The sequence below is a fragment of the Populus trichocarpa genome, chromosome 11, assembly GCF_000002775.5.
Source record: "Populus trichocarpa isolate Nisqually-1 chromosome 11, P.trichocarpa_v4.1, whole genome shotgun sequence".
NCBI classification, from domain to species: domain Eukaryota; kingdom Viridiplantae; phylum Streptophyta; class Magnoliopsida; order Malpighiales; family Salicaceae; genus Populus; species Populus trichocarpa.
Genome location: NC_037295.2, coordinates 5,398,226 through 5,425,074, shown reverse-complemented (window position 1 = coordinate 5,425,074; position 26,849 = coordinate 5,398,226). Strand labels below are relative to the sequence as shown.

At 29.5% G+C, this 26,849-nt stretch overlaps 1 protein-coding gene across 1 annotated transcript; it reads left to right on the top strand.

The window, feature by feature from the left end:
- The first annotated feature begins 13,252 nt into the window (after positions 1-13,252).
- LOC7472321 (GDSL esterase/lipase At5g45920) lies at positions 13,253-18,330 on the top strand. The gene is made up of 5 exons (XM_002316801.4): positions 13,253-13,619; positions 13,732-13,956; positions 16,993-17,060; positions 17,216-17,380; positions 17,948-18,330. Exons 1-5 carry the CDS (start codon positions 13,521-13,523, stop codon positions 18,108-18,110), a joined length of 720 nt encoding a protein of 239 aa, XP_002316837.1. The 5' UTR covers positions 13,253-13,520; the 3' UTR covers positions 18,111-18,330.
- The last annotated feature ends 8,519 nt before the right edge of the window (positions 18,331-26,849 follow it).

The window sequence follows — 26,849 nt, the reverse complement described above, 5'->3', positions numbered from 1 at the left end:
CCTTCAACATTAGGTTGATTGAGAATTGAATTTCATAATATGTTTTGGTTTGCTTTCTATGGGGTTATCACAGTCTCATGACCTGGGTCATGAATGTGACAGGTTAACTCCGGTGACATGGGTTGATTCATTATGTTGCAGTGTAAATACTTTTTTTTTAAATGTGGTCTTGAATTTTTTTAGTCAAACTACATTCTTATTGGTCATCCTATTTGTCTATGAACTAGTCAAGTTGATCAGGTTACATCGAGTTAACCTCTACACAATTACATTTTCTTTCTACAGGGTTAACATATTAATAATGTTTGGATGTTTTTTATGTTAAAAAAATATTCAACCTCAATGTAGTGTGTGTCAATGATCTAGTATAGACTAACCATTAGTACATTCTACAAATTTTCCATGTTAGTTTTCTATGTGAAAAGGAAATGGCATCAATAAGAAAAATGACCAACATTGCTTAACTGAAAATCATACCATGATAAGAAAAAAAAATTAATGTGATAATTTTTGTTTGAGTTTTTTTATTTAATTTGTGACAATTTCCATTTGATTTTATAAATTTCATGACTCACTTTGTTGGTGGATTAGAAAGTGGATCATATCTTTCTTCTTTGTTTTCTTACATTCTTCAAATGGTTGATCACAATATATAAATATTACTACATGTGGACCCGCACTATGCAATGAGGCCTGATTATTATTATTATTTTACATAAAAAATAGTTCAAGTGCCACAAGTGTGTTTTAAAGAAGAAAAAAAATCTATGACTTGGGTCATAGTCCCAACTGAGTCATGATAACCTAAAAAATCTTTTTTTTTTAATGAGAAAAAAAATGTATCTAAATTCTAAGTCAATTAAATACAGAATGATGAAATTTGATAAAAATAACAAAAACATCTAGCACAAGAAAACCCAAGTGAGCATGATAAACCTATAACCCAGGAAATAAAGGTCAAGCCAACTCTAATTAACCCACCAACTCGTGGCATTGGAGATGAGATTGAGTTATTGCAATAAAAAAAACAAAGAAAATCACAAAGCCTATTTTTTTTTAAAAAAAAAATTCAAGTTTGAATGATGAATTAAAAAAGAAAAGTAAAAATAAAAAATTGATGTTAACTCATGTTAACTTTTTAAACTCATAACCCAAGTTATTAGACTAGAAATATACTATTTGAAAAAAACATGAAACTCAATTCCCAATCAATCAAACATTGAATGATGAAATTGAAAGAAAAAAAAATGAATCAATTACATAAAAGGATAAAAAACTAAAAATAGCAGTTAAAAGAATAAGGATCAAAATTGAAATAAAAAATAAATTAGAGGGCAACTATAATTTTCTTTTATTGAAAGATGAAATTGAAAAGAAAAATCAATTTAACAAAAAGACCTAAAAAATAAAAAGATTGGGGACCAAATATGAAATAATTACATATCACAAATTGCAATTGAAGGATGAAATTGAAAAAAAATCAAACTTTTTAAAAAGGGTTAAGAAAAAAAATAAAAAATCAAAAGAATAAGGATTAAAGTTGAAATCTCAATAAATAAGAGGGCACTTATAAAATTTTAAATGTCTAGCATGAATTTTGACAAATCACCCCATCACCCCTGACATACATCACCCCAATAGAAAAAAGATGTTATGATGATTTCAATGATACGGTGGAATGGAATTTTTGAAGAGACACCACACATACCACCAAAATACTGTAAATGCCTCCCACACGCGAAGACGTGCATAGTACACGCCAATCATTTTGTATTTTTTAATTATATTAATTAATATCAAATCACCCCTCAATCAACTTGATTATAATAAAAAAACCATGTTGAAAATACAAAAAACCCCTTTGATGCCAGTTTAATTTTATTTATTTATTTTAAGGGTATTTTAGATATTTTATTGTGTTTTAAAAATATAAAAATACCGAGTTGTTCACAGTTAATATAATAATGACTAATAAACCTTTTAAAAATACCATACAACAATGACTTTTTACAGGAAAGGCAAAACACTTAACATATTATGTCAGTGAACAATAATCTCTGAATCTCTCTCATAGTTAATACTAGTATATTGGCTTTAGTTAATACTAGTGAACAATTATTTCCCCGACGAATTAGCTTTAGTTAATACTAAAATATTGGCTCGCGCTACACCACGGATCAATATCAATTTTTTTAAATGTAAAAAAAATATTAAGAGCATGAAGAATTTTTTAATAGTGTTATTAAACCTAACCAAGTGGGTTAATTTTGAAACCTTCAGACTCAACTCTTTGCCTAACTCAAGTTTTTAATTGAACCATGTGAGAGCTAATTCGACTTAAATTGATCGATTTTATAGGTCCAAATGCAACTTTGATGATCGATAAAAACATGATTTAACGTTTAAAAAAATTTAAACCCCCCCCCCACAACCTGGGTCATGGACTCTATTGGGTTTAATAACTTTTTTTATATTTTTTTATTTAATTATATTGTAAAACAGATGCTCACAAAATTGAGCATCAACCTAAAAATAGACACTTATTTGAGACAATAATCCCTAGAAAACAAAAAAAAATCAATAATGCAGTCCATTTCTCAACCAATCCAATATTAAATGATGAAATAAAAAATAAAAAAAATAAAAAGAAAAAAAAAGCATATCATATCGGTAGGTAAACTTGTCAAACCTATGAATCGGGTAAACCAAGCTAACACACCAAACTTGTGAACTGGGTTATAGACTCCACTGGGATTAAAAAAAATAATCTATTTTTTATTTAATTACATGATAACAAAAATAGATGATTGCAAAATCAAACATCAATCCAATACCAAAATGTTTTTTTAGATCACAATAACCTAATAAAAGGCGAAACGAAACCAATTATGAAACTGAATTTCTAATTAATCCAGTATCTAAGGAAGAATATAACATTGAATGATGAATTATCATAATTATTATTATAACAATTATTATTCTCATTGTTATTATTATCATTACTAATATTGTCACTATCATTACAACTACTACTATTACTACTATTATCAATAAGTAATATCATAATTGTTATTAGTATTATTATTGTGATTACTATCACTATCATTATTATTGTTATTATTATCATTTCTATTATTATTATTATTATTATTATTATTATTATTATTATTATTATTATTTATACTATTGTTATAATTATTATCACTGTCACTATAACTAATATTATCATTATCGTTATTTTTATTCTTATTACTATCATTATTATTATTGTTATTGTTATAACCACAATTATTATTATTGTTATTGTTGTTATTATTCCTCTTGCTATTACAATCACAATAACTACTACTACTACTATTATTATTTTGTTGTTGTTGTTGTTGTTGTTGTTGTTATTTTCATTATTATTAATGAATTTGAAAAAATATTATTACTATTGAAAAACAACTATAAATTTGATTTGAAGGGTAAAATTAAAAATTATTATTGTTATTATTATTATTGTTAATATAATTATTAATAAAATTAAAAAAAATATTATTGCTATTGAAAAAAACCATAAATTTGATTTGAAGGGTAAAATTAAAGACTATAAGAACTTTGAAAAAGAGCCTATGGAAAAAAAATAAGAAATCAAAAGTAGAAGGACCAAATTGAAAAACATAATATACACAAATTAGAATTGAAGAGCTAAATTATAAACAAATAAAACTCAAACAAAAGAGAAAATGACTGAAATAAAAAAATCAAAACAAAGAGGATGGATTCTGAAACACGAACCAAAAATAGGGATGGATTTAAGAGGACTGAAACTATAAAATAAATAAAAACAAAATAAAAAATTAAAAGAATAAGGACTACAATGAAAAACAAAACATATAAGAAATTGTAATTGAAAGACAAAATTAAAAAAAAAAAACTAAACTTTTATAAAAGGAATAAGGACGAAATTAGAAATTCAAAGAATGAGAACTGAAATTGACAAACAACAAACAAATATGACAATTGTGCATTTTAGTTGTTAGGAGAGAGAAAAAAACACAAACAATCGATCACCGGAGACAATCCAATCATTATTCGTCCACATGCGCCACACCATGTGTAAGAGTGCACGGCTACGGATCTAGGGAGATGGCGAATGACCAGATTTGGCCACCGGGCGACGACACATGCCCCACTTGAACAGCATAGATGCCGCCCACTCGTTAGGACGTGTGGAACACACTAGTAGCTTTTCGATTAAAAAATAAAACGTAAAAAATACCAAAACATCCCTCATTATCCTCTTAATTACACAAAATACCTCCAAAAGCGAAGCCTTTTTTTGTTTTGTCTTTTCTGAGGCTAAAAGTGTTATTTTACTGTATATGAAAATTGAAAAAGCCTGAAGTACCCTTGTCCAAGAGCCCATGTTTTTTTTTTTTTATCTTGGGGGCAAAAAAGTATTTTCACTGTTACGAATATTGTGAAAAGCCAAGAAAACTTTTAGTCGACAATTCTAAATTTTATTGAATTTAAAGATAAAAGAATATTTTTACTATGTTAAAAAATTTAAAAAAACGCATACATCTCCAAATAATTTTCTAATGACTACTACATAGAAAAAAACTCAAATACCCTTAGATTTAAGCTATTTAAAAATAAAAATATAATTTTACTGTATCAATCCAATGTATTTATAAAAATATAATAACTTTTAACGCTATTTAAATTTTTTCTTTTTAATTTTTAGACAATAAGCTGCAACTTTTTAATTTCGGACAACAAGCACACCGATCTTACTTTGCATACTGTGATTGAGGAGTTGCATCACTCTCATCAATCTTCTGTTAATGCCTTGATTATTGTTTTATTCAACCTAGTGGAGCGAAATGGGCCACTCACAAAATTCCACACGTTTGTCTCTAACCATCGGACACTTCAAATCACACTACATTAAGAATTATCTTGTAAAAGTGACGGTATGTAAAAGATATCCTTAATGAATATTTTATTATCAATGATATTAAGTTTTGTTTTCTTCGTCTATGAGATAATCAACTAGGATATCCTACATAATTGACCTTAGCTATGTTGGTTCGGACGTAAAAAAATGTGCAAAAATTACTAATATATTTTCTAGTAAAAAAATTATTTTTATTACAAACATAAAATTTAATATATACATTTAAAAAAATAAATTGACGATTATATATAATGATAAATGTTAAAAAAATTTCTTAATCTTAACTAAAACTAAATTGTGAAGATAAGAAACACATTCAAATTAAGATAATTGTTCATTGTTCTTGTGTTGTAGGAAGCTATTCAAATTTTTTATTTAATTATATGGTAATATTTTTTTTAATAATTTAAATTTTATTGAAACAACCTAATTTGTTAGTATAACTCTTCTTTTTCTTATTAATATTTTTAATTTTAGAAAAAAATATGATATTTTCTTATATGTCATTCATTTAATAAAAATCAAAAGTAATCAAAACACATACCTAAAAACATTCAAACAATTTAAAACAAGGATATATAAGCATCTTTTAATTAAAAATCCTTTGTTTAATTAACATGGTAAATTTTGTTTTCACAAATGTTTTAGCATGATATTTAGTAATGTCATTAAATTGTGTTTGAAAGGCAACCAAGACATTTTTTATAACAACTTTTGTCTTGATTTCAAAACCTTAGAATTTCATTCTACACAACATATAAGTGATGGTACCAATAATTGAAAACTTTTCAATCTTTTAATGGCTTTTTCAGTCGAAAATCAATAAGATGGTGTTTGGCCTTTTGATATAGTCCTAAAAATCCATTAATTTGTAAATACCTAAGCATCTAGTAAGTAATATTCATTTACATGATTTGATTTTTTAATATATATAAATAATACAAATAAAAATGATCCATCAATAAGGCATTAGAAATAAAAAGATATTTGATGGACTTTTAAAACCTATCATATATATAATGGATTTTAAAATTAACAAGAAACACTTTGGTAGTGTCATTAAATCTAACTGAGAGGGCCAACCTGGAGACATCTCAACCCGACTCCTTTCTTGGCTTGAGTTTTAAAATTAACTCGACAAGTCTAAAGGCGACATGGACGGCTATCGCGTCTTATATCATAGTGACTTGTCTTTTTCTTGAAGGAAAATGGTTTTTTTTTTGTTTTGAGAAGGGAAATAGGTTTGAAACTTGTGTTAAATGTAAATGAGTTGTCACCTAAAATTATGGTATTTAAGAACCCTAACTAGTCTTTTAGAGTTCTAAGGTAAGGGACTGGTTATTCTTAAGGGAGGCATTATCATCCTAAAACATTTTATCTAAGGTAAATTACATTGCTACTTGTTTTCTATTCATAATGGTTATGTTGTGCCTAATATATTGGTGGTTTATCTACATAGAGGAGAATGAGTATATTATAATGAGTTAAACGTTGGATTGATGGTTAGGTTAATCATATCATTTCTAAAGTCCAAATTATTTTTTCCACTCCCAATTGCTACCCTCGTGATGACCTGTAAGGGATTCATTCATTTTGATAACAATTAATGAATTGATATACCTATAACCATTTACTCATGATTAAAACTTGTGACCAATAATGTGGTCCACTAAATGATATCAATGAATAACTAGATAGGTCTATTTTAGGCTCAGTGAACCTGACCATAAACCAAGAAAAAATTGTCATTAAACGTTTTATTTATGCAATTATGGTTCATAGACAATGACTGGTGATAGTTCATTTATCCTTTGACACCTAATTCATTCTCATCTTATTAAATGAGGTTTTATATCCCAACCCTAAACATTCATATAGTGACCATTATAAGTTCATCTATTTGGAAGTTCAATCTAATAGTTAGGATGTCTTTTTATAGACTAAGTCTAGAAAATGATCTATATGGATTTATTTTTCCTAAGGTTGGTTGCTATGTTTAGCAATCACGTTGATATTTTGATTTAAAGGTGTTGCCCCGAAATAGTATTTATGCATACTAGTCGAGAATACTCATATATGCACAACCATTGCAAAGGGGCAACTTATTCAACTCCTTTTTATTTATCTATATCATTGACATATATTGTTAGGATGAGACTCACTAATGGAACCTAATACCCCTAATGAAAACTTGGGTGGCATTGATGTATATAGAAAATATAAAATTAATTAACTTAATGTCCTCAATTGACTCTAAAAGTGCAATGACTGATTAAGATTCACTTACAATAAGGAAGAATTGATGGATACTAGACCGAAGGACCTATGTTTCTTTTTGAAAGAAAACACTTTAAAGTTTTAAAAACAGAAGGGACTGAGGATCTACTTCTCATTAATGTCCAAGCTAATAGCTTCATATAAGTCTATTTACCCCATAACATTACGAGTTAATAGTAAAAACATTGGTTTTGATATTACGCAAACATGATCATAAGGAATGTGATGTTTTGAAATGATTTTATTTTAATGGTAGCCCTCAATGGCCTTTTTATTATAGACTAAAACCCTAATGGGCCTTTCAAAGTGGTTCAAATGCCAAAATGAATGCATGCATGATTGATTTTAGATTTTTGTTAAAAACAAGAGGAAACAAACTACAACAACTATTATTTTGCAAATCCAAAATCAAAACAAAACACTACCAACAACTAACTATGAGGATACTCATGATGACCGAGAATATAGCAAGTGCAAAATCTAGGTTTGTAGTGCTTTGACCATCATACATGATAAGATATAAAAAAAACTAGATAATTTTTTTTCTTCAAAAGACTGGACTTGGAGATAAATAGGTCCTTAAAAATACCTATTTTGGTTTAGGTTTAGGATGTACTAACTCAAATGTGAAAATCTACATTACAATATATCATACAACCCATTAATATATAGGCTCATTAAGAGGATATTTTAATGTTATAGTAAACCAATTAAGACAAGCAATACACGAGCTTATACAACTCACACATATTGTATCAAAGAAAACTAAATTGTCTAAACTAATAGATTCATAAGTAAAAGGTTTTAAAGTGTTAAAGACATCAACTTTATGATAATACATGACTGTAAAAGTTTTAGGGGTGCTCACAAATAATGACTACTAGATCATGCCAATTTCAAAACAAACTTAAAAAAAACAAGTGGTCCAGAATGCCATTTGTAGGTGAAAACATATAGGAGTAGGATATCGATAATATATCATACAAAAATAAACTTAAAAGCATAAAAAAAAAATTACATCAAGGTTAACGTAACAATAGCCATCTAGAAGCTCTAAATAACAATATACATTCTACAAAAAATCCACTTAACCATATGTATAAAAAAGAGAACCCTTAAATATTCAACAAATAACCGTATGATAAAACACAACAGTTGCCTTCGTAATAACATCTCAAACATTCAAGACAATATATTTAAACATAACAAAAGTGAAGTATAGACAAGATTGGAAAAGAAAAGGGCATACCTAGATAAACTTGCAAAGACTTGACTGGGAAAGCTTATAACTATCCCTTTCTCAAGGCTTTTTTTTTCATTCACCTTATTACCTAGAAAACGCTAGGTTTCTTTTCTATTATTTCTCTATTTTCTTCTCTCTAGTTATTATCTCTCTTTATCACTATCCTTTTTAAACCCTAATTGACCCATTATTTATAGGGGAGAGGGACAATCTAAGTTAGATAACTCAGGAACTATAGGACCTATAATTTAAAAAATGAATCTCTAATGTCTAAGAGTGAAGACAAAGAAACTATAAGGCTAAATGAGAAGCCTAGACAACCCTCATCGAGGATGTGAGTATTATGTAAACTATAAACTTTGTTTCAACCCAAAGAACACAACCAAACATAAATCGATCGAAAAGTAGGTGAAACTAACACCACAATTGGATTGAACGATGGCCAAATTGGTGAGAATGATGAGAGGTGGTAAAGATTATGTTGAGAAGAAGGTTAGGTGTCTATAACTAGGGTTTGTTATCCTTTTTTTTGTTTTTAAAAAATAAGATGAAAAGGACACTTGAGAATATATACCAAGGGTCCAAAATTATAGCATTTGATATGGATAAAGTTCAGAATCATCCCCACATTTTAGTGGCTTTTCACTGTTAATCTTTTTTAAATTTAAGTTATACAATTAGAGACGAAACTCATACCAAACCAAGAACAATTTCTTAATTGGGTCTTTGGCTGAAATTATATAAGCCCTATCAATTGTGTATTTGTTTTTCTAAAAGGCTTTAAATCTCTAAATTGGTTATTAAAACATGAAATCATTCCAATTAGACCCCTAATTAAATTAATAAGGCCTTCTAAGCCTTGACAACTTGACATTTTGGTCCTTGTTTTAATTCTTTTAATTATAGCTAATTTTCTTCACTTGAACCCTTTATAGTACTTCTTAAATAAATAGAAAAACTTGTTCTAGTCAATTAAAACCTAATAAATTTTGAAAAATTATTTGAAAACATATTTTTTTTAATTTGTTTTGTTTTTTTTAATATGTTTTTTTGCTTTTTTTTAGGAAAACACTAGGGGTAAAAAAAGTTATAACAATTATCCTCTATTTACAATGCTTATGGTACAAAGTCTTATGAAAATGATTTTTTTATAGGTTTTGTGTAATAAGCTTGTAAACAAATGATGGTGTATATGGAAACTTTGGAAAAGATGTAAAAGTCAAAAGATAACTTTATTGGGGAATATTGAATTTTGATCAAATTAAGAGGTGACCAACCTCATGAAGGTTTGTTTTATCTCAACATTTTGAATGATGGCCTACCTCGTGGTCATTTCGAGAGGCAACCTGTCATGTGGTTATTTTGAGAGGTGACTTGTCTTATGGTCTTTTTAAGAGGTGACCTGCCTTATATAGTGAAATGTATTAGTAGACTATATATTTTTCAATGAATCGCTTATTACTTTCCAGGTTATATATGCATAGAAGCAAGCTTTTACCCATTTTATGAAGCAATCAATTTCCATTAGAATAAAATGATGCATGTTGCTTGCTTTTAGGTTAATTGGCCTAACAATGTTTAATCCCCATATTGAAAATGACAAGGGTAACACCATATTATATAAAGGTGTCGGGGTGCATTAATCTTATCACTATGTACTTGACATTTATGGCATCATTTAACATACTCTATGAAATCTCTTTTCATGGTCATCTAGAAGTGGCATAATCTCTTCATCTACCTTATCATCACACGTTCATTTACATAGATGGCACAAATCCCTTTATAAAATTTTTACAGGGCTCTCTTGGGTTCTTCCTCATTTAAACAACTTAACAGGGTCTTGACAAATGATTTGTTTTTCAAGATTTCCCTTTTAAGTAATCAATCACCATTTTTTCTCAATGTCTTCCGATCTATCTTAGATGCCCTCGCTGTATTCACAACATTGTTGAATTGCTTGATGTCATGATACTACGACTTCTCGTTTATTTCTTGAGCAACAATAAGCTAGGGAACTTTTGATTTCAACGTAGATTGGTTGTATACCAATTCCACAATCAATCTTTTTTTTATGGAAGCCAATATAGGCACAACGTGTACAAACTAATTCTTATATCTACCTAGATGTGTGAATTTTATTTTCTTAAATTATTCTACAAGTTTAGTGAGATATTCTTGTTATGACCTTATTTTTTCATCTTTAGCTTATCATTTATCTTTCACTTGGCATATTATCTACATCGAATCTCATATACATCTAGCTTTTGAACTTGAATCTATAAAACAACTTATAATATCTGAATATATGCCTGATATTTTACCACATTATAAGTATAATCAAATTGCAACATGATGAAGATAAGAGATTGTCTTCCACCTAGGGAAATTATCACCATGCTCATACCATTTCTAGAAAAAATATTGCACCATCAAAGTACATGGTCCACCATTCACCTTCCACCTTATTTTATATAACCATAACTTTTTTATTTGGAAATTAATTGCAATATTCAAAACCTAAAATTATCTAATTATGAAACATAATATAAATACCTAACTAAATCCAAATATAAAATTTATTAATAAAACCCATCAAACTAATAGACCATGAAAATGTTTTACCTTGATTTTCTAATTTCTAGGTAGTAGTTCCACCGATTGTGGCAGTAGGGAGACTGTCAAAAGAAGTTTGGGATGACATTTTGCAACAAAAAAAAATGGTAGAAAGACTAATGGAGACAAAGAGAAGATGACTCTAGTGTTTTGGTAGAGGATTGGACGTTGTTTTGGGGCGATTAGAGGCTGCTTTTTCTTGGGTTTTTTTAGGTTCCTAGGGTTTTCTTCTTTGCAGGAGCGACAACTATAAAAAAAAAATGAGATTATATATGCATCGTAATCGTGATTCAGAATAACAGTTTTATTATGTAGCCGCTATTATGAATAACGGTTGCACTAAAATCGTGATTCAAAGTCGTAATTTTTATTTAAACTGTTATTTTGAATAACAGTTTTTTAACAACTGTGATTAAAAAAAATAATTTTGAAACTATGCTATTTCCCCAACACTTTTAAAAATATATTATTCTTTAACAACTTTATTCTAAATGTGTCATTTGTTTTTTAAAAATCAACATTTAGCCTTTGCAGGAGCGATGAATTTTTTTTCTTCTTTCCCTCTCTCCTCGTCAATTTTCACACTAACCCTGTAAAAAATAAAAGCAGCCCTTCACTTTGTTATTTCTTCACATTTGGTCCTTATTCTTTTAATTACTATTTATTTTATTTGATATGATTTATGAAATTGGATTTTTTTTCCAATTTCTTCCCCATTAATTTTTTTTGATCTTTTAAATTTGATCCTCATTCTTTTAATTGATATTTGTTTAATTTGCGATGATTTTTAAAAGTTTATTTTATTTATAATTTCACCATTTAAAGTTTTTTTTTCTACCAATTTGATCCTTATTATTTTAATTACTATTTTTTTTGAGAAAGCTCACAATTATGTGGGCCGCCAGTCAAACAGAAATGCCCAGGAGATGATCTGCCTCAATGAATTTGGGTTTTCAATTTGAGGTTTTTTAAAGTTTAAATAAAAAAACATAATTGATTGTTTTTCCGTAGAGAAAAAAATTGAATCCAAATAATTAAATAAATTAATAAAAAATATATAGATTAGATTTTAATTCAAGTTCCTTGCGAGAAAAAGAATTTTATTGCTTGTTTGGTTGTATTATATTATATATAAAGATATTGAAAATGTAAATGTAATTTTTTAAAGTAAAGAAAATTAGATACATAATTTTTTTAAATTTATTTTATTAAGTATAAATATTATATTTATATTTTTTTAAATAAAAAATTATAATATTTAAAAATATATCTATAAAATTGATACATTGGTTGGTTCTTTCATGAGTTCGTAGCATAATAATATAAATATGATAATAGTTATTTTTTAAAGCATATTTTTATTTAAAAATATATTAAAATAATATTTTTTTTATTTTTTTAAAATATTTTAAATATCAAAATAATATAAAAAATATTAATTTAATATAAAAATAAAAAAAAATTAAATTTATTTTAAAATATTTTTAAAACACAATCACTAACATATTTGAACGCGACATTAACTCTTATTGAGTAGTGAGGCAGGAACTGGCCTACCAACAATCAGCAAAAGCTTCCTTGGACGAAAAAGGACGGTTGCTCCATCGATGTCGCCTTCTCCAGAAGCCAATCCACAACTGACAGCACGAATTAATGTAAAGTCAATACTCAATAAGCAGTCATGTCACCCTTTCACTCTCAGTTCAACAAGCAATGATACCCGACCATGTGGCCCCTAAAATAAATAATTTCTGAAAATGTTTTTTAATCGATAAGACAATAATCCTCTGAAGCCAGGTACCCAAGAGAAAAATAAAAATAAAAATCTCCCAGGTTTATTATATAGTTTTCCAACAGAAGATTTAACATTTTCCCGAGCAGATCGACTAAATATTTGGTGATTTTGATTTACAAATAAAGAATTAAATTAGAGCAGGATCGCATCAAAACCCACCATCATCTATCCCTTTGTTTTTTTCCCCAAACATGCGGTTGAAAGCTCCGTTGGATGCAATGGTAGGAAAGCAGCAACAGCGCATTCACCGTTGGATTGTTAGTGGTGGCTGCACATCTACTACTAGCCATTAGCAGCAACAAGTGGGGCCATGCCAGTGGCATATAGGTAATAATATTGATACATTAAGACCACATTGGTTCTTGAATGGAGCCTTCATCAGAAATAAATGCAACCGTTGGCTCAGTAGGCCAACTAAGAAACCGGCCTTTTGATCCGATACAAGCTGTGGGAGCCAAAGCTAGAAAACAAGGAGGTGGGCATTGAAACGGTGGGAAGGAAGGAACCAGGAGAAGTCAAATCCGAAGATCAGAAACTCGCTTCATATTGCATGTGTCATGCGTCAAGATCGGCAGAAGTCCAGGTGTTTTTGAGTCGTAAGAAGATCAACCAATATCCTGCGCGCATCTACAGATTTGTGAAAGATGAGACCAAAGATTTATCTCTATGGTGACTCTATAACAGAAGAGTCCTTCGGTGATGGTGGTTGGGGTGCCTCTCTCAGTCACCATTTCTCTCGCACGGTGATAATCCACTTCTTTCTTTCATATTATTAAGCTACTGTCTGTGTATATATATATATATTTCTTGTCTCTGTGTTTCTTGATCATGTTTGGTTCTTTATTTTTTTTTCAGGTTGATGTGGTGCTAAGAGGGTACAGTGGGTATAATACCAGGTGGGCTCTTAAGGTGGCAGAGAGGATATTTCCGCCGGTGGAAAGTGGCGGTGTACCGCCATTGGCTGTTACGGTGTTTTTCGGTGCGAACGATGCTTGCCTTCCCGATAGATACTCTGCCTTTCAAAACGTGCCACTCCATGAATACAAGCAGAACCTTCACTCTATCATCTCATTTTTCAAGGTATATACGTTGCTCACAATCTTGTCAGGGTTCTATTTTGATTGTTAAATAAGAAGAGAAAATCCAAAATGTTTTTCTTTTCATAGATTAGCATGTTCATCCTGGAATCTTCCATATGGCATGCGTAGTCCACTCATCCCACTGAAAGGCCGGAATTAAGGCATGTTTGTTTAATGAAAAATAATTTCTTAAAAGCTACTTTCTAATTTTTTTTATTTTTTAATTATTAAAAAATAATTAATAAAATATTCTAATAAAAAAACTGGTTTTTAGAAAAACAGTTTTCAAAACTTTCTAAGTGTTATAAGAAATTAAAAAATATTTTATTATTTATTAATTATATCAAATATAATCTTTTATCTTTTAAATATAATATATATTTTATTTTGATTTTTTTTTAATTTGGTTTTTTAGATATAATGCAATTAGATTTATATATTAACTTATATTTTTTTATTGATTTTTTAGTTGATTTTTTTATCCAGATTATAATTTTTTTATTAATATTATTTAAAATAATTTATAAAATATATATTTTTTTATTTGTCAAATTTAATTTTTATTTTATAATAAACTTGAAAAAATATTATTAATTTTTTTTACATTTTTTTTCATTACAGAATTAAATATTTAACACTAGAAAATGTTCTACAGTATATTTTCTAATGACATTAATAAAAATTAAAAAATAATTTGTTTTTTTAGAATTTATTTCTTATAAAAACTATTTATGATAGACTAAATTAATCTTTCATCTATTGAATGTTATTCTTACAATGATTAACTAATAATAATAATAAACTAGCATAGTACAGGTATACGCACGAACAATGCTGAATATGAGTGATTATTTTTTGATTTTGTTTGGTTTTTATAAAATAAATAATCAAATTGAATATTGTTTTAAAAAATCAAAATTGGTTCAAACTGATTGGTTTTGATTCTGTTTAATTTTTTAGGACAAAAACCAGTTCAAACTGGTTTGGCTCGGTTTTTTCAGTTTGGTTCGGTTTGTGTTCGGTTTGGTTTATTTTTTTGATTTTAGGCTTATAAAATTAAAACCAAACAGAACCAGTTGGTTTTTATAAAATTTTAATTGTTTTAATTAGTTTTTTTTCACTATTTAATTTTTTCAATTATTTTTTTTTAATTTTCTCGATTTTCTCACCTTAATTCTGGATCAGAAATCTCTTAACGTGGAAACAAAAGATGAGAAAATCATATTGGGAAAAATGGGACCGATAGTGACGTCATAATAATGACCGTACATCAAGTTGATAAAAAAGAATAAAATGGGGTTTTGAAGTTGGGCCAAGGAAAATATCAATTAAAGAGAAGGATCTGCTTATGGTGGGTGAGTCCCAGTTGTCGCTGTTATTGTTGGCCATTGGGCTATTATTATTACTACCCATTTTATATATATATATTTCCTATATAAAAAAAAAATCTCACTGTGTGACATGATATATATAATATAATATATTTTTTTAAATTATTTATTTTTATTTTTAGATTATTTAGATGTATTTATATCAAAAATAAAATTTAAAATTATAAAAAATACTATTTTAATATATTTTTAAATAAAAAATATTTTAAAAATATAGTATTTAGTTAATTTCAAAAGTTGATGGGATTTTTGTTATCGCAAGTTTTGTTGGGCTTTTTTTGTCTCTTGGAATTTTTGAATAGGGATCTGTACTGCTCATCTTATTGATAACCACGTTGAGTGAATATTTTCTCTTTTAGTGGAAATATCCATTTTTTCTAATATAATGTAATATTAAAAAATATAATGTAATAACAAAAAAATAAAGAAGAAATAACTTAGATAACAAACATATATTATTTATAAAAAAAATATCGACTTGTAATTGTTCTTGTTTTCTATAAAGCCAAACTATCTCAAACATATAATTAACCATAAAAGGGTAAATTTCTCATTCATTATTTTATTAATAGTGAAATTTTCATTAATTATAATGTTTTTTGTTGGCATTTCCTAAACTAATATTAAATATCCAATAAAGCACAATATTCTTAACTAAATTCTCACTTTTCTAATTCAAATTATCTTTTTTTCATATTTATATATATATTCAAGTAATGATTTATCAATTAATACCATATTTTTAACATGTATTACATAATTTAACAAAAGTTAATGAAAGAAAAAAAAAAGCATAACGAAGCAGATAATGGAAGGATAGAGAATCCGTGATTTATATATATATATATATAGTAGCAAAATCCATATATAAAATAAGAGTATAAGGATAAAATATGCTATTTTATCCTTATACTCTTATTTAATACATTAAGGTATTTTTCCTTAATGTTTTGCTTTGCTCTTTTTTTTAATCTGTGCTAAATAGAAGAAATCATACCCGTTGAATTTGTAATTTTATGCCTTTTCCTTTGGCCCGTTGTTTAGGCCAAAAGAGAGTCTAATGATTTTGTCATGGATGAATCCGTGTCAACACACTTAGAGGGCTAGACTGTAGCTTTTTATTTTCAGAGGACCATTTTGTTAAATTATCCTATAAAAATGTGCAAGTTTAGAGGTGATCATGGAACTTCAAAAAACTTGGGGGGTAGAGGTCACCCCTGGTCGTCTCGAACGTTTTTGCATATGCACAAGTGTCTTAAAAGCTGGCACTTTGTGTGGTATCTAGCACTGCAACATGGAGGACCTACCATTTGATGTTCTTAAACTTGTTCTTGCATATGGATCCCTTGATGTGATCACCAAATAACATATATATTAGGTTTTATTTTTGAAGGATTTGTTTTTTCCTTGAAAGTTGTCAAACACTTGCATGGTGAGTGCGTTTTTTCCTTGAAAGTTGCCAAACACTCGCATGATAAATCAACCTTAATTTTTGAAAGAACCTGTTAGATGATCAATGATTGCTTTGCTATAGAATCAGTGTTTATATAATCTAGTAGGTTGCAGCCATCCCGTCAACATCTCCGTTTGCATTATAAGTTCTTTGAAGTAGAAGCTAACATCTTTATATTTATGCTGAATATCAGAAGCGGTGGCCAGAGATTGTCATTCTCCTCATTACTCCTCCTCCGATTGATGAAGATGCACGCCTCCGGTATGATTCTAACACACTTGCCCTTTACATCTTTGTACGTGTCTTCTTGAATACTTATGGGTGTGTCATCGTTATTAGCTAGTATCCTTGCGGAGTTTTATATAGAATAAAGTATATAGAAACTTGTTGAAAGAAATAGCATTAAAATTTTGCAGACATCCATATATAGAGAACCCATCAGGTCTGCCTGAGAGGACAAATGAAGCTGCTGGTGCTTATGCTCAGGCATGCATATCTGTTGCCAAAGAATGTGGATGCCCGGTGGTAGATCTCTGGATCAAAATGCAAGAATGTCCTGACTGGAAGCAAGCTTATCTAAGGTATTTTAAGTTTTATCTTGCTTGTCTATATACTACTATACATAGCTTGCTGCAGGGGTGAACATAATGGATTTTAACCGATCATTGATCCTTTATTGTTATTGTTCTCACTAAATGGTGAATTCTTTGGATTTATTTCAATGAAGAGCACCCTGCACGTCATGAAATGCGGAAATATTTGCTTGTTTTCTGCTCATGTTTTCACCTAATCAAGTGTTCTTGACATTTACAATTGTTTGTAAATCCATCATCTATTATTGCAAAGATGTTATTGACAGCTATTTGGGAATCTAAGTAGTTGCTTTTTTGGTAGAGTACACCTGGTTCATACATGTAAAACATCTAATTGTTATGTTGTAGAGTTCTTTCCCGTATTTAATTAAGATTGGCATCCATTTCTGAGATTTTCCATTGCCATGGATTGAATAAATTAAACTAAAATTTTCTTCATCAATCTCAGGCCATTGAAATTATATTTCTTTTTTTCCTAATAAGCAACAATTCTTGGTTCTCCAAGGAATTAAGCAGGCTAAGTAATTCTGAATACTTGTTAAAATGGAAATGCAGTGATGGTTTGCACCTCACTCAGGCTGGCAATAGGATTGTGTTTGAGGAGGTGGTCAAGAAGCTGAAGGAGCAGGGCATTAGTGTGGAAAATTTGCCAGTTGATCTCCCACTTATCGCCAACATTGACCCTCAAGATCCACTAAAAGCATTTCAGGATTATTAACATCAGCTCATATCTCAAGCAAGGTCTTTTTTTTTCTTCTTCGTTTTTTAGCAGGGTGAGCTGCGCCATAGATATCATGGTGGTCGAATTGTGTTGAAAGAATAGCAAGTGATGTTTGGACTAAGGTTGCGATCATTTTGTGAAAAGCACAATTCCTGCAATTCTCCATTCGGTGTAACTCACTCTTTAATTCCAGTGAATGCAGACACTGATTGATATAGCTCTTTGTTTTGTTGGCTTAGAAATTATCTTTGGCATGGCCTTCTGTCTTATCTTCTAAACACAAGATTTTCTTTCTGAGAGTAACCGTGTTCATAACCACTACTATTTTCTAATATTATACTTTACACATTCATATTTTACTATTAATTACTGTCACATTCAGGGGCGGAGCAAGAAAAAAAAATTAGGGGGGCATAGCATAAAAACTGAATGTTGATCTTCAAAGTAGCACACACAACACAAATTTTCTAATGCTAAACTAAGAGTTACAATATCTCAAACCATGTGTAAATCTTGAACTTCGCCATTAATAATCTCAAAATACCACATAGAATCTCAAGTAAAGTCAAAACCCTTTCAATGGATAAAAATCATACAAAATTCTAAAATTTAATGTTGAGATGATTATGGTCGCAAGCAAGCTTTAGAAGCAGCAATCAGGCCTTCAAAATAATAATAATATATATATATGGTTTCTCTCTACAAAGTTAAGTCATTTGACTTATCTGGAGCATTTTTTTCTCAACGATACTCTCTATAATCACACTCACCTACAAGGGAGGGGCATTTCCTTGCAAGGGCCGGGGCCCCTGCTACCCCCCTCCCTCCCCCACTGGTCACATTAAAATGAAAAATATAAAATTGCTCCTAATATATATAAAAAAACACCCAGCTTAGACTAAATAAGTCTGCAACTCAAACTCTTTCGATCCTCTTTTCTGCAGCTTCCAATTACCCGCTCGTGGAGGTAGGGTTTTACATGATGGGTGCTCTTTAAGATAAAATGATCATAATTTCTTTAATGAGACATTAAGTGCTCAGGATTATACTATTTGTGCAAGTGGGAATTTCAGGACGGATGGAAATACCAACGAGAACCGATTTTAATAGGTAGAAAATTACGTGATGTGTTCAAGCTCAGGTAAGATTCAGAGGTAAAATATTGAGTTTCATGTTAGATACTAACATGAATATTATTATATATTACTTGAACTCGACTTGAATCTAACCTAAAAGAATATCTTTAAAGTTTTAAAAAATATATTGAAACTTGTACTCTAAGTTAGAGAAAAGAAAGAGACAAGTGATAAGGAAAACTCATTAGAGTAAAAGTGCCTTTAGTACAAGTAAATGAACTAAAAAAAAGTTATGTGATAAAGAAAAAAAGAAAGATGGATTGGTTTGGAGATAAGGGCCTGATTAAGATTGTATTTTTTGTTTAGAAATATATCAAAATAATATTTTTATTTTTTAAAAATCATTTTGATATCAGCGTATTAAAACAATCTAAAAACATAAAAAAAATTTAGTAAAGAAAATTTAAAATTTAAAAGAATACGGTTTACATCGCTTTTCCTAACAAACTCTAAATCTAAGAAAGGTTTTGTAAGGTAATGCAAAACCATGATTTTTATCTTTTGTGCATACACCAAGTTCTTAGGGGTTTATGGTTTAAAATTTAGATTTGGGGTTTGGTTAGGGTTTGAAACTTATTTAAGATTTCATGTTTCGATTTGAGGTTTGGTTTCAAGGTTTAAGTTTGGGCATGAGTTGGAGTTGTGGTTTGGATTAGAATCTAGGTTTGGGATTTGGATTTGAATATAAAATTTAGAGTTTGAATTTGAATTTAAAGTTTTATTAAGATTGTATAGGATCCAATTTGAAGTTTTATTAACAACTCAATTTTGATCTAATGACTACCCTCATGGAAAAACATTGTATAGGACACGAGGGTGAAGAGGATAAAGATGGCGTTTAGTAGTTTTACTAGAAACCTAGCGCACACCTTGCAGTTAGGATTAATTTTTTTTTTAAATGTAATTATTATCAATTTATTTTTTAATAGCAAGAAAATTGCGTAAATTTAAAATTTAAAGCATAAGTTTAATTAAATTGATCAAGACTTTTACGTGCTAATAAATTTCAATGCTATTAGAATGATAATATTTTTTTAATCAAATACCAACTTGTGAATTTAAAAGAAAGGTGTACATCAAGACACTTGATTATATTGTTATATTGTGTAAGAAGTTATCAAAGTTATTTTATTTATTTATATGGTAATATTTATTTATATATAAGAATAACAATAATTTAAATTTAATTAAAACAAATTAACTTGCTATTATAACACCTTTTTCTCTCATTAATATCCATAACTTGTACAAGAAAAGTTTGGTTGTTGTATGTTATTCATTTAATAAAATCTTTTGGACCTAGTTTGGTTTTTTCATTTTTTCTATTAACCCCTTGTTTTTTCTAAAAACAAATGAAGCTGTTTAATTTTTTGGACTCTAAAACTTATTTTTCAACCAATTTTCCACTCAAAAACACCTAAAAATATTCTAGAAACCTTAAAAAACCTATTTATGATCTTAAACTTGAAAACAATTGGTCAAAAAATGCAAAATTAACTTGATTTCCAAAAACTTCCGAAGACATGATTTGTTTTTTTAGACCAGAAAAATATTAAAGAACACATCCGTATAATTCTTCTCATTTAAATGAACTCTTTGATATTAAAAATGACTTTTTTCATAAGAGAGTAATTTTCTCTCTCTTTTTGCCATTTTCTAATTATGTTTTCTTTTATCTTTTAAATCAGGGACTAAAAAAAAAAATAAAAAAACTAAATTAAAAAAATTCAAATAATTATAAATTTAAATTTCACCGCATACAAAATTTCATTAGAAAGTCAAACTTTCATTTTGAAAGTGTTAAAAAACTAATATAAAAATATTCTTTAAATCTCATCAAAAGTTGAAATTTTTTAATTAAGATATATATATTTTTTAATTTTATCCACCTTATCTGTGATAATAATAATAATTGTACTAAGGAAGTGTTGAAAGTGACGGTAAGTTTTGTTTTCCATGGCTCATGCACTGTGATATTGTTGACCAAACTAGCGGAGGGAATAATGTTGTCTCAATGATTAAACCACAAAAACCTAGTTATCCAAATTAAAATCGTTCTGGTCAAAAGTTGATGATACCACAAGAATCTCTAGTGAATGTTCTTACAGATTCAATCTGTTTATGCTTCAAGGTGGTAACACAAGTGATAAAACTCTACATAAAAGGAAAGAAGATGCAGATGATCCACCCTCCCAGTTTCATCCAAAGATGAACCAGGAGGAAGACAAGGCTTTCTACGTGCAACGCCTCTGAAATAACTTGAAGATACAATGCCATTAAAAGATTTTATTTATTTTCTTATGACTTCATGGAAATTAAGATACTGCTTAATATCAAAATAAGATTCCAAACCAAAATGGTTACAGAATTTTATTCTGATGATATAATAGCTTTTTTCTAAGGCATTGTATTTTAAAATGACTGAAAAGACATTGCAGAAGGCACCGAGTTTAAGGAAATGGTTGGTTTGATCCATCTGGTGCAGGGCTACCCGTGCTTTCCTTCTCCAAGGCATTGCCGGAGACGGTGGAGACTAGTGATGCTCAGGGTCTGGCCCTCCAGGTGAAATTCTTGAAGAGGATGCATCTGTCACATTCCTTTTTGGCATATCATAGCCCAATTTCTGTAAGAGAGTGCTGCTATCAATCCTTTTAGGCATAGACTCGACCCCGCGGTAACTTACTGCCTCCAAATTAATCATATTTGCGGATAAAATGATCAGGATCAGCATTGAAACTCGCAAGACAGCTGAAGTGGCCATGTATTAATCCCTAAGAAAATGTTTTAGAAGCAAGCTTGAGAGTGATTGTTTTCTTAAGGTGATAGGAGTAGTGTACAGAACAATAGAATCATGCATGAATTTATAATGCAAATGCGTAAGAAATTCCCAAGATTTTGAAGAATAAACAATAAGCAACATGGGTTCTATCCCCCGTGTGTATTGTTGTCTTCTTCTTCAATGGAGGTCTGCAAATGTAAACCCCATCACCATGACTTTCTCGAATTCTTGGTCCACAGTCCCCACTCAAGCACCCATGAATAAGAACAAATTTCAGGAGTTGAACATATCTTAGATTGGCCAACTAGAACTTGTTGGTCGACTCATTATCTTCTTTTATATCTGAGATTTTGGACAGTTGTTGAAGAAATTACAATCAAGAAATGCTAGGACACGGAAACCTTTGAACAATAAAACAAAGGAGTGGGGTGGTGGTTCAGTGGTAAGAACTTGGGATCAAGAGGTTTGCTCCCTCTGTGGTCTCAAGTTCGAGCCTTGTGGTTGCTCATATGATGGTCACTAGAGGCTTACATGGTTGTTAACTTCAGAGTCCGTGGGATTAGTCGAGGTGCGCGTAAGCTGGCCCGGACATCCACGTTAAATTAAAAATAAAAAATAAAACAAAGGAGTGGGCATTTTTTATTTTTTATTAAATCATTCAATATCATTTGAAACGCCACGTACAAATGCGTTCCCACCTTTTGATGTTGGGCAATGGCTTTCCACCTGGTCATTGCTAATATGAGATTGCCTCCTATGATACCTAGTTTGGCAAGAAGTAATTGCTGTTTGCTTTTACTAATTTGTTTATGCTCATGCACAGTACTATTAGAATTGTTTTTTTAAAATTTCCAAAGTGACAAAGGACGCAACAAGAAAAGACAACCTGAGAGAGGGAGAATGTATATTTGTTATATTTTTGAAGATAAAGATTGAAACCTTTTGAAGCTAAAGATAGGTCAAGAATCGAACACTCTGAAATTGGCTTTTCCCCTGACTGAAAAAGGGATAAGTTTTAAAATTTCAAGCATTCTACGAATAAAGTTTTTGGGTTCAATAATTAGTTAATGAATTGATTTTAGTAATTTTATCTATATTTTTTTTAGTCAAGAGTGTTGATAGCTTATATTAAGTGCTTGATAGACTAAACTGACTTGTAATTAGTACCTGCAAAAAGTTCTCTTGATGGAGATGAGAACTCTTCGATGCTTAAATAAATATTTTTTTAAAGAGAGAGAAAACAAGAATAATATTTTAGAAAGAGATACCCTGAAATATATATATATAGCCGAGAATAAAGACCGTGAACCTTTGTTTTGAAGATTTCATGGTGTATTTATAATCTATAAGTCTTTTTATTTTGTAAAAAGAGCGGTCTAGAGTGTAGTATTACCATGATAGCATTTAATGAGATATAAATATTCCTCTAATTTATATTAATATTTGATAAAAATATATATGACAGGTCTCTAGAGGACTTTTATACACCTTAAAGGTATAGAGAAATTAGGATCCAAGATTTCAAATGTAGTTAAACACATAAAGGCTAAGCTCTTCTCCTAAACTAGACCCAAGGGAAGATGATTATTCCCTGGGGTGTGCCTAAGAGAGAATGCACATTTTCTTAGGTGTACACGATTGAGCTTGATATAATGCCAAGCTCAATCGTGTCTGGGTCTGGCTAGCGCTAGATCCATAGTTCTCGAGCTTGGCACGCTGCCAAGTCTAACGTATCTTCACTAGGACTTCATTAGACATGCTTGTTTTCCTGAAAATTTATATTTATAAATCTTTCTTGATTCAATATTTATTTTGATAAAAACTTGACTCATCTAAAGAAATGATGATGTCATTATCCATTAGAAGATTCATAGTAGATATTAGAGACCCCGATTAGTATTATATACTGATCATGAATGAAAATGGATTGCTGATGTACTCAAATGCAACTTTCGCTGCAGAGGCAGAGAAGGTTTTCGACCTTCTGATAGTCTCATGGCGTGTGAATTGGAGACTCGGGAAAGCAAAGCACATCAACAAAAGGCACACAAAGGCGTTCGGAAAGATAGTGGACTTTATGATTTAAATAATTTTATTTGACTCATGAAGAGGGTGAATGCGCAAATGCTTGCATTACAATTATTTTAGGATTTTTTTATTGAAACTCACTCCACCGATATCTTGACTAGCCAGTTGCTTGGCACGTCTAGTCAAATATAGTCATGGATCATAATGATAGTGTCAAGTTTAAGAAGAATTTCATATGAGTTAAACAAGATTTTAATGAAAACAACTATAATTTTCAATTTAATTATTGGATTAGACTAATATTTTATTATATAGGTATTGTTTCTAGTGACGAGTAGTTTGTTATAACTGGCTGGGGTCATTTAATGCCCAAATTAAGCTAGAATATCATTTTTTCTCTCTCTTTTTTTAAATTTTATTTTTCTAATTACTTTTGGTTTTTTTTTCTAATTTTTTTCTATATAGACTAATTAGTTCATCTGCCATGTAAAAAATTAGTGTGTTGTTTTTTCTTACAATTATAAATGATTGAATTTTAGAATATATCATAATTTTTTATATATAATTTATAACCATATCCGAGTTTGAAAAATCTTAATTCTATATTTTTGCCTTTAACTTGGTAGATGACAAACTGCACCGTAATGCTTTTTTGGCATGCGTGTCTAGTCAGGAAGTTTAACATTTTCAGTCACTTTAAAATCCAATGCTGAAATCAAAATCTTGACACTATGAACGGACAGATCTCCTTTTAAGGTTTTCCATTTTGCATATGAAACTTTTGGCCACCATTGTCTGCTATTAGAGACAAAACTGGTTAGTTGTCCCATGCTCCACTACATGACAGAGCAAATTGTTTTTCAACGACAACAAAAAAAATAAAAAAATTGCAGACATCATTAGTGATCACAGCAACATAAAAAAAATGATTTTGAGTCGAGAAAATTTAATGCATTTATTTAATTTTAAAGCTGCACCATATTGTTCAACCTAATCAACAAGAATTAACCACAAAATTAGTTAACTATATCATATATCATTTGCATAACTACAATGCGCTAATTAGGTTTATCAATTATCTCCTTCCTTTTCTTTTCCTAACTTCTTTTCCATTTTGGAAAAACGAGACTAAATTGATGAGTTACTAAAAAAATTAGAAATTAAATTGAAGGAAAATTGATTAGGTTCGATTGGAATAAAACTCGAGACTTAATTGAAGAGTTGGTGCATGATATTAAATGAATTACTAAAATAAAAAAAGAGGGAAGAAAAAGGGTTTGCATATGATATACACATGTGAGGGTGTCAGCGGAGTTGTTGTTGTTTGGTTGTGCATGTAGTAACCTTCAATCTCTAAAAGTGGTTGTTCTTGACACGGTTGGATTTGTCTTGTCAGGCGGTCATCCCAAGCTGACAAGTGGCTTAGAAGGAATGTCAGTATGGCTTAGGCGACAATTTCTTCTCCTTCCTTTTCTTTTCCCTTTCTCTTCTCTAGAAAGAGAAGGGCCTTTTTTTCTCATTTACAAATCTAGTCATTTTAGTTTCAATTCGTTGGAAAATTAAAAAATTCAAACTATTTACACAAAATCGAGTGTCAATTGAAAGCTAAAATCTCTCGTGCTACCGCAAGAACTCATAAATAGAAATCAAACCAAAATACCAAGCCCAAATCTCAATCCAACCAATTGTTAAAGGACCTAATTGAAAAACAATAAAATATGGTTATGAAAAAAAGAAAACAAAGGGGCGAAAAAGAAATTGAAACGATTAAAAAAAAGCCAAACAATAAGTCCATTATCAACATGTACTAAAAGGCCTTGCATTTTCAGTGTAGCAATGAATAGTGAAATGCCAAAGTCCTTTTCACTTTAGTCCCCAACATTTTTGAGGATTTGTTTTTTGAAATTTCATCCTCTAATAATGGATTTTCTGGATATTGAACTTCATAATTTATTTTGATTTGCTTTCTATAGAGTTATTATAGTCTCATGACACGAGTTGCGAGTTTTGCCGGTTAGCCATGTTTGACTTAAGTTATTTTTTTGTCATTATTTTAATTAATTATTTTAAGTTATTTTTGTCATTATTTTAATTAATTGTTTTAACTTCATCCTTCAATATTGGGTTGACCGGGAATTGAGCTTCATAATTGTTTTTTTATTTGCTTTCTATGGGGTTATCACGATCTCATAACCTAAGTTGAGAGTTTTGTGGGTTAGTTAGGTTGACTCGGGTTTTTTTTGTCCTTTTTTAAATTGAATTTTTTTAACCTTCAACAATGGGTTGATTAGGAATTGGACTTTATAAATTCTTTCAGGTTTGGTAAGTTAATTTAGGTTGACCCGACTTATTTTCTTTATCATGTTTTTATATTTGATTTTTTATAATTTAATAATTCAATATTGAGTTGATTGAGAATTAAGCTTTAATTTTTTTTTTTTTTTGCTTTCTATGAAGTTCTTACGATCCTACGACCTAGGTTACAAGTTAAGCTAGTTGACTTAGGTTTTTTTTTGTCCTTGTTTTTTTAGTTGATTTGTTTTTTTAATTTCATCCTTCAATATTGGGTTGATTGAGAATTAAGATTCATAATTTATTTTAGTTTGCTTTCTATGAGGTTATCCCGGTCTAATGACTTAGGTCATAGATTTGGTCGATTGACTCTAGTTGATTGATATGATTTTTGTGTCCATTTTTCAATTGATTTTTTTTAATTTCTTATTTAACATTGGGTTTATTAGGAATTGAGTTTCATAATTTATTTTGAATTGTTTTTTATAGAATTATCTCGGT